General features: G+C 31.5%; 1 protein-coding gene and 1 pseudogene across 1 annotated transcript in view; one reads left to right on the top strand and one right to left on the bottom strand.

Annotated features, from left to right (window-relative positions):
* LOC145285940 (rho GTPase-activating protein 11A-like) overlaps positions 1–8800 on the top strand; it is a 51584-nt gene extending 42784 nt beyond the window's left edge. Inside the window, exons 3-4 of the mRNA XM_080134448.1 lie at positions 6102–6204; positions 8119–8800. Of these exons, the coding sequence (XP_079990574.1) occupies positions 6102–6204; positions 8119–8649 (634 nt within the window). The 3' untranslated portion in view covers positions 8650–8800. The remainder of the gene's footprint in view (positions 1–6101; positions 6205–8118) is intronic.
* Positions 6994–7101, bottom strand: LOC145286660 (U2 spliceosomal RNA; annotated as a pseudogene).
* Positions 8801–17297: the final 8497 nt, after the last annotated feature.

Raw genomic sequence — 17297 nt, 5'->3', positions numbered from 1 at the left:
AACAAGATCTTATTATATATAATATGAAATACATGTATAACAAATTAATCTATATATAAATGAATTATATTAATAAACAGTTCATTTGAGCTCATTATTAGAGCACCCTATTGACATCTAAAAAAATGAATTCACAAAATGTACTAACTAAATTAAAAGAAAAAAAAACTTAAATAAGAAAACATATATTAGTGGCCTGGCAAGGCCACAGGGCAGACAACCAAGCCAAAAAAAAACCTAAGTAAAATCCATCTCAAAGCAGCAAAACTAAAGTTTTATATATATATATATATATATATATATATATATATATATATATATATATATATATATATATATAGGTAAATTTGGACATATTTTATTAGTTTGAAAATATAGATTCTTTTTTACCAATTGTCATAAGATTTTAACCATAGAATAGTGTTATTATCTTAAAAAAAACCTGCAAATTTTCATGTAATTTCGTCCTATAGAACGGAAGATATGGGCATTTCAATATTCAGTTTGGCTACGAGTATGTACACACACACACCACCTTTTTTTTTGACAATTTTATAAGTTCCAAATCTCAGCAACTATTAATCAGAATTACACAAATGAAAGCTCATTGGAAAGCTAATGACCTGAATTGTGTAATGGGCTATGTGATATTTGCCCTTAAGGTGACACATTAAGGGGATCCATCATCCAGGGTCTATTTTTGGCACTTTTTTTTCACAGCGATAAAATGTTTGTCATAATTATTTGTTTTCCTAGTTTTACTTATGAATTACAAAATATCTGATATTTCCCTAAAATCTATGGCCTTGATGCAGGGGAGATTAAAATTTGCTGCTATTTTTTCAAATGATCTGAAATAACAGCAAGGGGAGACTTGATTCTAAATATTTCTCATATGTTATATCTCCCCTCTTTGGTTTTCTTACATCAAGTAAATTTCACAGTGTATAAGGATTATTTGATACTGGAGGCATTCATAATCGTACCCTATTTCCAAAAGAGGGGAGATATAACATGAGAAGTATTTGGAATCAAATCTCCCCTTGCTGTTATTTCAGATCATTTGAAACCATAGCAGCAAGTTTTAGTCTCCCCTTAATCAAGGCCAAAGGTTTTGGGGAAATATATAAGATCAGCAAACTTATTACAATACACAGACTAAAACTATTGGATTTAAATTTCAATATTAAACTCTGTTTAATTAACACTTTAACTTCTGGTTTGGATTAAAACTCCTAACTGGTTTTTGAGTCCTTAAAATTAAACCAGATAATAAACTAACAAATAAAAATAAAATAAGAACGAATTTGATGATATGGGTGAAATAAAATTACACATCAGTATGAACAAATGACACAATGATTGGAATACCAAACTAACTTAAAAAGAAGTTCTATTTCTTCATGATATCTCAACTACCTACTCATTTCCGGTTCTGACTTCTTGATATTTGCCATTTCCTTTTCTTTTTTTAAATTTTTTTTTTAAACATTTCTTTTGGTACCTTTCTTTCTAAAAGAGATTATATTCTTGAAATACAAAAGACTTTTACCATCCTGGTTATTTCAAACTGTAAGTCTATTTTACTGCTTTGTATTTGTGATTGATCTGGAAAATAAATGGATATATGAAGATATAAAAAAACAAGTCCTACAAGACCCTCTTTCGTTTGTCCATTTTTATCCATACATTACATCATTTTAACACTTGGTTCCTTGCATTGCTATAGTCTTCTCATACTCTTCCTCATTTATGAACAATGCTTCAAGCAAACTATCTTTCCCTTGTGTGTGTATATATATATATATATATATATATATATATATATATATATATTATTATAGATATGCTCTTTGTGTAAACAAATTTAGCTTAGGTGCTTTGGACAATGTCAAGACATTGTTAATTCACTACCCGCATAGCAGCAACCATATAGTGCAATGGTTAGAAGCTCTGATCCTGGCTTGAGGTAGTTATTTGTCTAGTCGCACTGATGAGCTTTGAAACAGCAAAACAGTACTGTATGTGGATGACTATATATATATATAAAGAATAAAACCTGTTAAAACACTTTAAGAAGAGTTAAAAAACATTTAATTTTCAAGAAAGAGACACAAATTAAATGAATTTTCCTTAATCCGCAGAGTTTTGAAAGAAATACTTTCCTTCTCATCAGTGGGTAGGAGTTAGCAAAATGCGGGATCGGATTTTGCTTGCAAAGTATTTAATGAAACTACAAGTAAGCCATAGAGCTTACTTGGTAAAAGTTTTTAAAAAAATAGTGAAGCAGAGGGAATGGGGGAGGGGGGGAATGATTTCATGTGAATGGATGGTCCAGAGAAGAGTAGAATATTCAGTAATGGTAAAATTCAAGAAAAGTTGGTAGAAGTTTGGTATCAAGAAGTAAACATCCAAAGGAATTGTGTTACTGAAAGATATTTCGATGTCATCCAAAAGGCAAAATTCTGTGAAATAAGTTATAAATGGATACAAAGAAAAAAAGAGCGAGTTCAATGTATTATTATAAAAAGATAGATAAATTATGCATAGAATAAAGAAATGGAGAGATTTCAAGATGCTTCTGCTGAGGCCGCGTTTCTGAATACGAATAAAGAAACACTCATTTGTAAATTATTTCACGGAATTTTGCCTTTTGGATGAGATTGAAATATCTTCCAGTAACGTGATTCCTTTGGATTTTTACTCCTTGATTGCTCTATTGAGTTACTTTAAACAATTTGATTTTCATCTATATTTGAATACTAAATTAGATAACTTTTATCTCAGTTGGTAAAAATATATATTTGTACATGAGTGTGTGTGTGTATATATATATATATATATATATATATATATATATATATATATATATACACACACACACACATGAGAGCAGACCTGAAGGACATGTTCATTACAAGAGCTATGCACGGAGCCGACTGCTAGACCGACTACTGCATGATTTTGACAAAAGTCAGGATGCATATCTGGCCCCAGCACATCATGGTGGTCCAGAGAGGAAAACCCTCAACTTTGCTGGACTCTCCAGTAGTGACACCTGTGACAACTTCCATTGACTCCTAGTTGAGAAACTGGCAGACATAGAGCAGCTGATCAGGTCTGCGATGGATGAGAAGTGAAACTCTCTGTCCACCATCCTCCTTGACGCTCCAACCCAAGCCATTGGTTTCAAAACCAAAACACACCAGAACTGGTTTGACCAAAATGCCAGTGAGATCTCTACTATCCTGGACAGACTGCACTAAGCTACCTTTAACAACCCACAATCTCAACTCCATAAAGGGGTTATGGCAATCGCTTCATTCTGAGGCCCAAATAATTCTCAGGACGCTGCAAGATGCGTGGTGCTTTTCAAAAGCCAATGAGATCCATACTCATGCTGATAGAAGCAATATGCACAGTTTCTATGATGCAGTGAAAACCATCTACGGCTCCAGAAACTGCTCACTGGCATGTGTTAGACCTGCTAATGGAGCATCTCTAATCAAGGATCAGACTTTGATAGTGAAGCAATGGACTGAGTATTTCAATGCCCTGCTCAACTAACCCGCCCTAGTGGACCAAACTGTCCTTGCTGAGCTCCCTGAACACCCCGCCATACCAGATCTCTACCTCTCCCTAACCTTTGAAGAAATCCTGCACGTTGCTAAAATCCTGAAAAACAAATCCCCCGGACTTGACAACATCCCAGCTGAGCTTCTCAAGGAAGGAGGTTACCTCTGTACACGGACACTGCATTGCTATATTTCAGAAGTGTGGAGACGAGAGTGTGTCCCGCTGCAGTGGAAGGATACTAACATTTTGACTAGCTACAAGAACAAAAGAGATAAATCTATCCGCTCCAATAGGGTATTTCTTTGTTGACCATTGCTGGAAAAGTCTTTGCCAAGGTCATGCTCTATAGACGACTCCTCCATAATATCGGAGTTGGTCACCTCAGAGTCGCAGTGTGCTTTTCTAGAGAGCAGAGGTACAGTTGACAATTTTTGTGACACGTCAGCCCCAGGAGAAATGCCAGGAGCAGCACAGGGACCTCTTCATTGCCTTTGTCGACCTCTTGAAGGCATTTGAAACAATTAACAGGGACTTACTGTGGCAGGTCCTGAAGAGATTTCAGTGCCCACTCAAGTTTCTTGATATCCTTGCACAGTTCTATTCAGGGATGATGGCCCGAGTGGTAGTTGAAAGGCACAGCTTGGAATCCTTTGATGCGGAAACTGGAGTGAGGCAAGGTTGTGTACTGGCTCCAGTTCTCTTTAACACTTTCTTTGACAGTGTTACAATGTCGTAGGAGGATGGAGAAGCAGGCTGTAGTTGCAATCAACTTCATGTTTGATGGTAATCTATTTAACATCAAGAGGCTGCAGCCAACAACCAAGCTGACCTTGGAGATCATTATCAAGCTGCAATATGCCAACGACTGTGCCTTAGTTTCCCATACACTGGGGGTCCTGCAAAATCTCCTTTTGGCAGCTGTAATTGCATACACTAGAATGAGATTGACAATTAACACTCAGAAGGCAGAGGTACTCTTTCAGTACAATGCTGACCTCCCATCAAATCAAATAACTCTCACAGCAGCAGGGCAACACCTGTATTCAAATATCTGGGGAAGATAATGTCTAACGCCTGCTCATTGGCTAATGAGATCCAGAACCGCCTCAATCAGCATCCTTTGGTCAGCTAAGGAGAAACGTTTTTCAGAACAGCAACCTTAGACTCCACACCAAAATGCTAATGTACAGAGCAGTATGCATCACCACACTGCTGTATGGATGTGAGTCTTGGACAACCTAAAGCCGCCATATGAGATGTCTGGAGATTTTCCATATAAGATGTCCCCCAGAACATCTTTGGTATCTCATGGAGGGAGAGTGCCACAAACGGGTGTTGGGGAGAGTAGGCAACTGCAGCATGGAATCCATCATGATCCAATGCCAACTCAGATGGTTGGAGCACATCATTCGAATGGCCAGCCACAGACTAATACATAGAATCCTCTATGGTCAATTGCTCCAAGGCCAATGCAGTGCTGATGGGCAGAGGAAGCATTTCACAGACCTTGAGATGAAGAGTTGTTGAATAGACCCCTCTTTACTAGAGGAATTTGCATCCTGCCAAGATCTCTGGCGCTCACTCTGTTCACAGGGAGTGGTCTGTATTAAGAAACGAGTACAGGACCATACAGCTGGCATGCTTGCCAGACCATCCCTGCTCCACCCAGCACCTTCACATGCCCGATCTTTACCGTAACCTGTGGGTCCAGGATTGGACTATTTAAACATCAGCAGACTTACAAGAACATCATCATTGGATAACGATGGACAACCAAGAGAGATATATCTCATAGCTTTTTTGGTAAGGAAACTATACTTGTCATGGGTACAGGGGAATTTCTTACCCTATTTTATATATGATTAATTATCTAACGAAATAATAATTAACTTGTGCAACCTATGAAAATTCTGATTAATTAAAAAAAAAAAAAAAAAAAAAAATGAATAAAAAAATTAGCTTTTAATTTTAATATTTTTATCACCACGAATAACTCTGAACCATCTGTCCTGAGCCAGCCTCATCCAATTCTCCCATCCTGTTATAGCAAATAATGCCATCTTGTTGCTGGTCAGCTTTGCAGGTGCTTGATATCAATTGGTAGAACTCTGTCACTGTCCATATCCATCGATAGTCTGTCTTTCAGGCAAGATGACTGGCCTATCTCTTCAATTTGTTCACATAATTTACTCCATCCCTACCATTTTCATCACCTGTAGCTGACCATTGATGACTTGGGCAGCTAGATCACTTGTGGACAATCACCCAAGTGGGCAGACCTGTCTGCATTTCCCAGTGAGAGGGGCTGCAGATGATCAGTAACAAACCCCATCCTCCCAAAGGAGAAGGTAATTGAAGAATTAGCCACTAATTTCCACATAGTTTAATATTTGAACTTAACTTTGACAAACTGACCGATCAAATAAGCTTTTTGTAATGATTAGAATTCTTAGTGAAAAGTTAATTTAGGTTTTCTGATATTCTGTTTTTTGTTGTTTTATTTTTATTTATTTTTTTTACTTCAGATTTTTGCTTCGAGCTTTTGAATATCTTGAAATGAATGACCTCTTCAAAGTTGAAGGTATTTTTAGACGATCAGGTTCTCACCAGCGTCAGAAGCAAATTTTGGTAAGCTATTCCATCTAAAATTTTCTTTGAAAATACTCATTTTGGTTAAAAACGGTTGGGTCAGTCAGAAAACCATTTGGAATTTTCATTTTTTTTTTTTTTTTTTTTTTTTTTTGACAACTCCTTTCGTGTGTGTGTGTGTGTGTGTGTGTGTGTGTGTGTGTGTGTGTGTGTGTAAAAATTAATCTAAAGTGCGTTGAAAGTAAAACTTTTTTTTTTTAATTCTTTGATGAATTAAAAAGAAACACAATTTTTCTACCATTATGTTTAAGGGTTTTTATTATTTAAGGGTTTAGGGATTTACTTGAAAGGACAGAATAAATATGGAAAATAAAGCAGAAAATATTTTGAAAGGTAAACAAAGGCATAAAAAGTAACAAATTTACTTGGAATGAATATTCTTCTTGCAACCAATATTGAACAAGGCCGATAGCCATTAGTCGCGTGCTCTCGTGTAATGAATGAATGCGTGAATGTAGGATTGACATGAAATTCTTAAAGATAAACTAAAATGACCGAAAAATGGGCTGAAATGATTTAAATGAATAAAAAGTCAATGACTTAGAATGACTTTAATGAACTTGAGGATGAATTGAATGACCTTAAGAATGACTTGAATGCTTAAAAAATAACTGGAATACTTCAAAAACAACTTGAATGATCTGGAGAATGACTTGAATGGCTTTGAGACTGACTGGTTGTAAAGTGGGTGATCATTTTACATTAAATTAATACATAAAATTGATCCCCCACTTTATATCACAAAAATTATTTGATTTAGGGAATTTGAAACGTTATATTAGCTATGTGGCCAAGGAAAAGTTATAAACATAAGTACTGCATGTAGTAAGAACAGATACTACACTTTGATCTTGGCCAAAAGGCCAAGAAAAGGGTATTTATTTGCTCCCCCACCGAACAAATTAGGCACAAGGCCGATTTTTAATGTGAGGAGTGAAGGGGAAATGGGGACCAACTCCCCAGGGAGTAGGGGAGCTGGATAGTGACAATTGGTATGAAGGGTTGCTCCTACATTGACCAAGGTTGCCCCCACATATGGTCTTTGCTTGCAGTATCTGTCGGAACATATACTACACTTTGATCTTGTTTATATAGTTTATTTCCGTAATGAAAAAATTTTACAATTAAATAATGAGAAATTCAAAAAATAAAAACAAAAAAAAAAAATCCAAATAAAACAGACCTTTGATCTTAATCAAAAAGGCCAAGCACAAAAGTGTTACCGACAGACGGACTGACTTATAGAGTCGCTTGCATGCGACTAAAAATGATAAAATCCTAACTTTTATGTTAGTTTCAGAATTACACCGTAAGCTTTTATTGAATAAATTCTTTTGCTATTGAGTTGTTATTCTTGTTTCTGATTTATCTTCAACTCTTTGTACATTATGCAATTGAATGTATTTCTATGTTAAAAAATAGTTGAGTTAAAATTTTATTTTCCCCTCTGTCACTTAACCTAATCAATGGCATAAGTTTTGAAAACAAAAAAAAAGTTAATTTACAAATTAATCATATAAAAAACATGTCTGTTTTCAATATAAAATGAACCAATGATGGTTAACATGCCATAAAACTTAAGTCAATCAATTTCTTAATAGAATTAGACTATTTTCTTGTATACATCAGATTGGCTTACAGGAAGCTGTAGACTTATAAAAAGAAAATGACAAAAAACTAATAGTTACTATTTGCTTGTGTAATAAATATTTCAAATTGCATTTCTTTTTATTTGTGTTGGGGTATTGACTCTACTGATCAAGGTTTGAAGTGTATAGATTTTAAATTAACTTCTATTTCTGTCTATAAAATATCAAGATTCTTGCATTAAGACATTTCAATTGTAATTTAATTCTGTCATTTTTCTGTGATATTTTTTTTTTTTTTTTCCAGGCTGATATTGAAGCTAATATGGATTTATCTGCTGCCACCATCTTTGATGTCACCGACCTTGTGAAGACTTTCTTCCGCCTCTTGAAGGAACCTCTTCTAACCACTGTCTATTATGACAGCTTTTTGTGCGCCATTCAACACGAAGACTCAAAGTTTGCTGATGCTTCAATTTTGTTGTTGTGCTTGCTTCTACCACCGGAACACCTCTACACTCTGCGCTATCTGACCCTATTCCTAGCCAAAGTCGCTTCCTATTCTGATAAGAATGGTATGACTGCCAGAAACCTGGCCCTTGTCCTCACACCCAGCATTATCAATCAGGGGGTACATAATCATCCTTCAGATGTAACAAAAGCGGCTAAAAACTTAACAGCCGAAATAAAAATCATGGAGAAGCTCATCTGCAACGCTAATCATGTCGGGGTTGTTCCTCAGATTCTGCTCGATGAAATTCATATAGAACTTGTTTTTCACAAAAAGAAAGCGAGTTTAGCCCAGGAAATCATCAAACATCTTCCATGCATTTGTTGAATGGTCAAATTCATCTTTCCTTTTTGTTTTTTTTTTATGCTGATGCAGTGCAGTTTTGCTGATACCCATCCCACCCAAAACACCACTGCTAACAAATTCCAGTTGTCAATTTTGATTGGACAAAACCAAATGTTTCGAATGAATACAGAAACACTGTATCTTTTTTTTTATTAAGGTTTTCAAGAGTTACATTGAATTCTGGAGTTCAGAAAAACTCCTAAATTCCAAACACCAAATTTATTTCATTTCTTATTGTCCATAGAATGTCATTCTTGTCCTCTGAAGGTTTTTAAGCCCTCTCCCCCTTCTAATCTAATAAAATAAATTTTTACTTTTGTTTAAGCTTGGGGATGGGGGTGTAATTATCAAAGATTTTTTTTTATTATCTTCTCTTTATTTGTAATTTTTCATTTAGTTGGTGTCGCCCTCATAAAATCATTTCAGTTGATGTAGACCTTGGGCAAGTCTTTCAAATGTTATCTATTTTAAGGGACCAAATTTGGAGGTAGAGTGGGAAGAGGTAATTTTTTCTTAACTTTTTTCTAAAATAAACCTTATGACATCTTTTTACCCTTAATTCTCACAGCATTTTTCACTGCTAGCAAAGGAGCAATTTTTTTAATTAAATTTTTTTTTTATATATAAAATGAATTCTCAATATAAGAGTTCAATGAATAAATGGTATTTGTTAACCCCCCCCCCCCACCTCTCTCTCTCTATCCCCAATCTTAACTGAAAACACAAATTGAAATTAATGCCGGTTTGCTGCTCAAAGATATGTTGTCCATGTTTGTTTATCCCTTACACAGGATGACGCATCTAACAACGGAGTGGTCACTGCTGACCTCGAAGGTCATTTCCAGCTTTTGTCATTCATCATCATCATCATCAACATCCACCAATAAGGGCAACAATCTTAACACTTCCTTCATATCCATTCCAAAGATTTGTGCTTGACAAAAAAATAATCTTTTTTGTACTGCAGCTGAAGCAACATGGTTCTACCAATCTCGTCATGTCTCTTTGAAGTTTTCAAGATCTTTATCCTGCTTTTGGCAGTAGTGGTTGATATTGTTATCGAAAAGGCTGAGGTAAATGTACCAACCATTTAAAAAAAACAAAAAAAAAACAAAAAAAACATAATATATATATATATATATATATATATATATATATATGGCTGCTGCTAATTGATCATGCTGATGATGATGACTTTGATGATGATGATGATAATAATAAACAAAAATGCTTCAAGTGGCATATTTTATGCCCAGCCTACTGAATTAAAAAAAAAAAAAAAATGGAACTAAAACCTTGCAATATGAATTAACTCTTTCATTCCAGTCTTGCTATATTTATGTACGAAATGAAAACTTATTTTTTACCACTCATTGAGTGGAGAGGGAAAAATAACTTTATTACAAAATATTTAAAATTTTGTATTTGAAACTGGCTTGTTCTTGATGTTTATTTTTTCTTTAATTTTTTTTATTTCAGTGTAAAATTGTTGAACTTTAAAAGAAAAGTACTGTATTGGTAAAGACATCATTTGTTTTGTTTTTTTCGTCACATTTTTTTTTTTTTTTCGTTTTAAATTCAAGTTTTTGTTTTTGGTTATCAAGAAAAGAAAAAACACATGTAGAGTAGCACCCCAGCACAGTCATTTTTTTTTTCTGTAAATTTGTGACTACAACTAATATATTCCATTCCTGTTATTTATACAATTGTCTGATAGAATCGGCAAAAAATAACTTTTTAATCACTGCATCATTCTGTTGTTCATTTGTAGATCATCTGGCCAAATGCAGATAAACAACAGCAAAAAAAAAAAAGTTGCGTTGCTTCTGCAATATAATGGAATTTCAAACAAATGCATTTCAGAAAATACTATTACCTACTCTCGTGTCATATTGAGACTGTTATAAATTTCAATAAATGATCTAGTAGAAAAATGATTACAAATAAAAATGAGGTTTATCAAATTATAGTTTATCATATGTTTTAATGTAAAAGAATTGTGCAACCAATTCTGCATTACAAACAGACTTATCTTTGTTTTTCTTGAAATTCACCATTAAAAAGATTTAGAAAATTGCAGATTGTTAATGTCAACAAGTTTTTTTGTGAAAAATAGATCCAGCACATCTTCAACTAGATCAACATTTTTTTCTTTTTTTTTTTTTTTTATAACTTTTGAAATTTATACTAATTTTGACATGACACATACATCATAGTATTTTTTACTTGAAATGCAGAATTTCATTTTACTGTGCGAGCACCCAAAAAAAAAAAACATATCTTCTGTATCTTAACAGTCATTCCAAATTGCCTATTGCTGTGATATTCTTCGAAGGATCGACTTTGTCATATCGTCTTTTGTTACGTCAAAAACTGTCTTCACTTTTGAAATTATAGTCTGCAAAACAAACCTATTTTCTTAGTTCAAGTGGCATAGAAGATTCAAGGTAAATTTAAAAAAAAAAAAAACCCTCATGTCGGCCTATATTGGCTTGGAATTTAGTAATTAATCAGAACTGCTGAAAGACAACACAAAATGAAACCCCAATTCCTGAAATAGAAAAAAAAACAGAAAAACATTTAGTCAATGAAATGCAACAATTTACTAAAGAATGAAATACAATGTTCATGTGACTGGAATACACACACATATATATATATATATATATATATATATATATATATATATCTCAGAAAAGCAATTTACAAATTAAAAAAAAAAAAAAAAACTACAATGAACCAATGTAACTAAATAAGTAAATGTTTTTTTTGTTTTCTATTTGAGGAACTCTAGTTTCATTTTGTGTGGTTGTCTTTCAGCTTCCAACCTAATTTATCTCATTTGCCATCATTTAGTCTGATCAAATAAATGCTTTTGAGTTTCCTATGTTAACACTACCCCCACCCAAATATTTGTATTGTGCATTTCGGAACACTTTTTGACCATGTCATATTTATTGTGTGTACAAACTATCATATATGGCCCCTATCGCAGCACTGAAACAAGTTTTCTTGACGGTTCATCTGCCCAACCTGTTTTTCAGCCTACCTTCCCTAAATAAATTTTTTTTTTTATCCATTTCCATTAAAAAAAAAGAAAAGTTTTTCTCACATAACCATGACTTTTCATATGAAATGAAATAATCATAAATTCTCATCCAGTCATTATTTTCAGTTGTGCAATCCAACATGGCTTTGTTTCTTCATTTGGGGAAAAAAAACAAAAAAACTTATCAAATCCCTGCATCTTTTATCAAGTATTTGAAGGCATTTCTGAGATAAATATTTTTTCTGACATATTTTGATGAATTGTTTTTCTTGTCTTAATTTACATTTTCATAGCATTTTGACTGTTGGGTTCACCAGTAATGATTATGACACACTGTACCTGGAGAAGGGAGAGTGCAGTGGCAAAGACGTTTTAAAAATTGGAAAAAAAAAAAAATGGGATGGGAGGATAAAAACATGAATATTACAAAGGATATTTTTTTAAGTCTTCGTAGAAATTTGATCATTTACCTTCTTGGAGAAAATTAAGTTTCTTTGAAACAATAATTGTTTTCTAGAATATTTTCAATCTTCAAATTTATTTAGCCATTTGCTAAAATGAAATTTTCAATATTTCCTATTTTTTAATTTAAAAAAAAAATGTTTTCTTCAGATCCAATAAGGATCTTAGGATTTCTGCTCCATAATCTTATAGACGTGTACAGGGACAATAGAAGAAGAAAATAATCTTAATTGGATTAAAAAAAAAAACTTTTTTTTTTTTTAAATTTAAAGGAAAATATTTTTATATTGCAATAGAAAATCTTAAAATTTATATTTAAGATCAGAATGCGATATGTTTTCCTTGATTCAATAAAGAAAAAATTTGAGATAACTTTTACAAAATTTTTGATTAGTTTTTCTAAAATTTTCTATTGAAATATTTCTAAAAAAAAAAAAAAAAGCTAACTTTTTATTGGTCTGTTTCCAATAAAAATTGTGTTGGATTTGAAAAGTTCTTTGTGTTTGGTCTAAATTTTAGCTACAGCCCAAAACTGTCACCTGAATGAAGAATCTTTTGCATGTGACTGTAAATATGAAAGCAAGAAAAAACTTTTTAAAGTTATTTTTGCTTATTTAAGAAACCTTTATATCTACAGCAAATTTTTCAAACGAGTTTAGCTTTTCAAAATGTTTTCAAAATGTTTCTGGAATTTTAATGAGTTGTTTTATAATTCAAAGAATTTCTTTGTACGAATTCAATTCCATTCTACTCTCTAAAATTAGATAAACCTTTTTAAAAAATTTTTCTAATAGTTTAGTTGAATATCGGTCTCCATTGCTTCTGCAAATGGTGGACAGATTGTCTCTTTATCAAATTCATTGTTGAGCTACTTCACTTTGCATCCTATGACAAATGCAAGAAATGAGACCTATGGAATCCAAATTATCTGAGATATAAAGACTTCTCTGTAAAACTCACGTGTTTTATATTAAGAAAAATGTTTGATTTTATTGAAGTGTTTCCATGAAAAAGAGAAAAATCCAATTTTTTTAAAGTAACAAAATAAGACTATTTCAAATCTAGAATTCGATTTTATAAAGTTTATTTTAATTTAAACAAAAAAATGAAGATTTTGTATTCTGGTAAAGTGATGAATTGCAAAACTTTTACTGTTAGCAATTTTGAAAATTTTCTATTTTGAAAATTTTTCTATTCAAACATATATATAGTCTTATTTATAGTATTCCGAATTTTACTGGGTTTATATAACTGAAAATTCGGTAACCGTTCATATATCAATAAGTTTTAAGACAAAATGAGAGGACATAAACTGTAAGCTACAAAATTATCATATTTCATAATTGAGTATTCATATATTGTTGTAACAAAATCAAGACATCAAGGAATAGATTGATAGCAACAAATAGTGTATTTCATCGTTAGTTATAATTGTTTCAAGACTATTTGGACAAATTCAAACCTTATGTTGTTTGAAAATTTTCACAAGAACAGCCTTTCGTTAGACGTATTGAATAAAAAACACTTTAACAATGAACAATATCGAAATCCATTTCCCTTATAAGGAAAAACATGAGAAAATATTTTACCTACATTTCATCCTACCAAAGTTTTTTTTTTTTTTTTTTTTTTTTAGAGATTTTTAAATCTTTCAAAACTTTGGTAGGATGAAATGTAGATAAAATATTTTCTCATGTTTTTCCTTATAAGGGAAATGGATTTCGATATTGTTCATTGTTAAAGTGTTTTTTATTCAATACGTCTAACGAAAGGCTGTTCTTGTGAAAATTTTCAAACAACATAAGGTTTGAATTTATCCAAATAGTCTTGAAACAACTGTAACTAACGATGAAATACACTATTTGTTGCTATCAATCTATTCCTTGATGTCTTGGTTTTGTTAAAACAATATATATATATATATATATATATATATATATATATGTGTGTGTGTGTGTATAAAGTTTCTAGTAGTCTTTGTATGTATACTGCTTGGTTCATTCTTTCAATGAATCTTATTCAACAAAATATATAATCGTTAATAAGATGCTATATAACAGCAATGCTATCTTATATAGCAGTTTCATCTCCAAAACGATCAACAAATTGATATGAATATGTGTGTGTGTGTGTGTGTGTATAGCATATCAAAAATTGTTGAAAAGAAGCTAATAGGGCAGTTTTCTAACTTTGAAACCATTTGTCTGCAACAATGAAACTGATTCACCCAATAGAACATGCTTGTCAATTAAAAAAAAAAATTAACATTATATATATTCTATTTTCCAGAGCAGTAGATGTAATGTAAATATTCATTTATAAAATATTATCAATTTAAATGTAATTGTGTTCAGTATTAGGCTTAAGTAATAAGAACAATTAAGCCAATTTGTCAGTATCTGATTATTTTTATAACAGAAATACTTTCACAGTAGTAAAATATGAATTGATATTCACAAAAAATGGAATTGTTGAATGAGATTGAATGTTTATTCTTGTGTGTTGCTGTTGAAAAAAGGTGCAAAATAATCAAGTTTCAGATATAGTATACTTAATGTATGCATATAAGTCTCATTTTTTGGATTCAATATATCATGTGATTAAGTGACAATGCATGTAATATATTATATATAAGAAAAGTGGGTGCATGGTTTTTGAATTATAAAGCAATTTATATGGCTATTTTAACCATTTAAAAAGGTTTAGAATATCATTGCCTTAAAAAAAAAAAAAAATTTACCCCCAAATGATTGGTCATTTGTAATCATTTTTTCTTTTCTTTTTTTATGTGTGTAAAATACTCTATTGTAAGACAAAAGAGAAGATTGTTTCTTTGCTAAAAAAGATTGTTTTGATATTCCCCGTGTCATTTTTTTTCCAATGTATTTTCTGCTAATGCTTGTGATTATTACTTGAAAGTTAATGAAACACTTTTTATAATAAAAAGAAAAAAAAAGTTTTCTAATTTAAAAAAAAAAAAAAAAAAAGATCTCATTTCATTTAAAAAAACTTTTTTTTTTTTTTTCTGATCTGATATTTCACTTCATATCTTATGTCCTCATTCAGTGAAGGAGAAATCCTTCTCGATTGAGGCAGTTTTTTTTAATTTTTTTGTCTTAATCCAGTGTGCCTCTTTTTTTTTTTTTTTTTTTTTAAGGAGCTGGATTTTCTCTCGCATTAAAAAACTGACCTTGTGTCTAACTCTGCTCTTGTGGGAAGCAAGTAACTATGGACACAACGAACAAAATTATATAAACTGGTTTAGACAAATGAAGAAATAACAAATACATTAATCTAAATCAGTTAACAAAGATAATTTCTCACACATCAATGAAATTATTGCTGGAATTCAAATTTTTTTTTTCTATTTTAAAAAAAAAAAGAACTCTTTTTGCATTATTCACATATAATATCGCATTTTTTTTTTTTTTTCTAAAATTGATTTTGAGGTTCCCAGTGTGTTGATAATTTAAATACACCTGAAGAACACTCAAAGTTACAGTGACCGAAACATTATTAATATTAAATATATATATATATATATTATATTTCCCTTTGTCTGTCCATTCCACTTTTTCTAAAACTATTGGGCTGATCTGGCTGAAATTTTGTATGGACCTTTATGTTAAGGTGCAGCGAACTAAGTATTATAATATCTGTTCAATATATTATTAAGAATTAATAGGGATTAATAGAAATTATTATTTAATGTAAAAATAAGCACAAACTTAACCATATTCAATTATCAGTTTGGCATAAAACATTGATTCTAAGTCAACGGATTAAAAAGTCTCTCTCTCTCTCTCTCTCTCTATATATATATATATATATATATATATATATATAGATAGATAGATTTCTTGATATTTTTTTTTTTTTTTTTTTTAATGATATATGGTTAAGTAGCATCTTCACTTCTAAGATCGTTTTACTTAGAGAATTGTCCATATTTGGATGTAGATAAATAATATTTTTATCTACTATTTTTATTATTTTTAAAACGGTAATCTATGAATATACATATTTCGAGGTTCTTACCTCTCTTCGGCGTAGCTTGACTGTGTCTGGTGTTCGATTTCTAGACACAAAGTCAAGCTACGCTGAAGAGAGGTAGTAACCTCGAAACATGCGTGTCCATAGATTATTGTTTTAAAAATAATATATATATGAGATGGCTTCCATTGCCGGGTTCAGATCTATCAACTGGTGTTAATCACGACACCCTGCACTGATAATTCCCAAAAGGATGAAACACTAGTGTCTGTAGGTATTTAATAATTATTATAGTAAATAATTATATATTTTATTTATTTATTTTTTTTAAGCACTTGTCCAAAATAGAATCAATGTGACTGGCCTAGCCGAAAAAGCAATAGTGCTTTTCCTAACCTGATTAACGTCATTTATCTTGACAAATGGCAATATTTTTATTTATTTTTATATAATATAATATGTTGTTTTTTTGTTTTTTTTGTGATACTGTTTTGAATAAATTCAATTTATACGAAAGTGCATATTTACTTAAATGGGAGTCTATTACTTAAATGGGGTGCTATTTTTTTTTAATCGTATTTCCACGTTTAATTAAAGTTTTATGCTTTTTGTTTTTTTTATTATTCAATTGTAAGACTAAAGTACAGAATAGGTACAAAACAGCTTCCCCTCCCCATGTTAAGAATGGCTTTTTAAATAATGTTATTATTTCAGCACGGATCACTCTCTGCATGAGTACCCAATTTAGTACGTCCAAATGGGGAGCGGCATATGTCTTTTTTTTTTTTTTTATATATAATTATTCACTGACACGTGTTTTGTAGTCTACGATTCATCAGAGTGGCTAAATCTCGCTAGATTCAGGAACTCTGAATCGTAGATGATGAAACACGTGTCAGTGGATAATTATATTTAAAAAAAACCATATATATATCATATTACTTTTTATTACATTCTCTATTATTTTATAGATATAGAATTGCATTAGTTTAGAAATAAAATCAAAGGGATTGGGTATTGATTCAGCATTCATCCCCTTTCAACTGGTATTTGAAAGAGTTGGTTTTACCATTATACTAAATCTAATGTACTATTTAATGGAGGGAAACATGCTAAGATCAAGTTC

The sequence above is a fragment of the Euprymna scolopes genome, chromosome 10 (assembly GCF_053919585.1).
Source record: "Euprymna scolopes isolate OS-2025 chromosome 10, ASM5391958v1, whole genome shotgun sequence".
Lineage (NCBI taxonomy): Eukaryota > Metazoa > Mollusca > Cephalopoda > Sepiida > Sepiolidae > Euprymna > Euprymna scolopes.
This window is presented reverse-complemented; position numbering and strand designations above follow the sequence as displayed.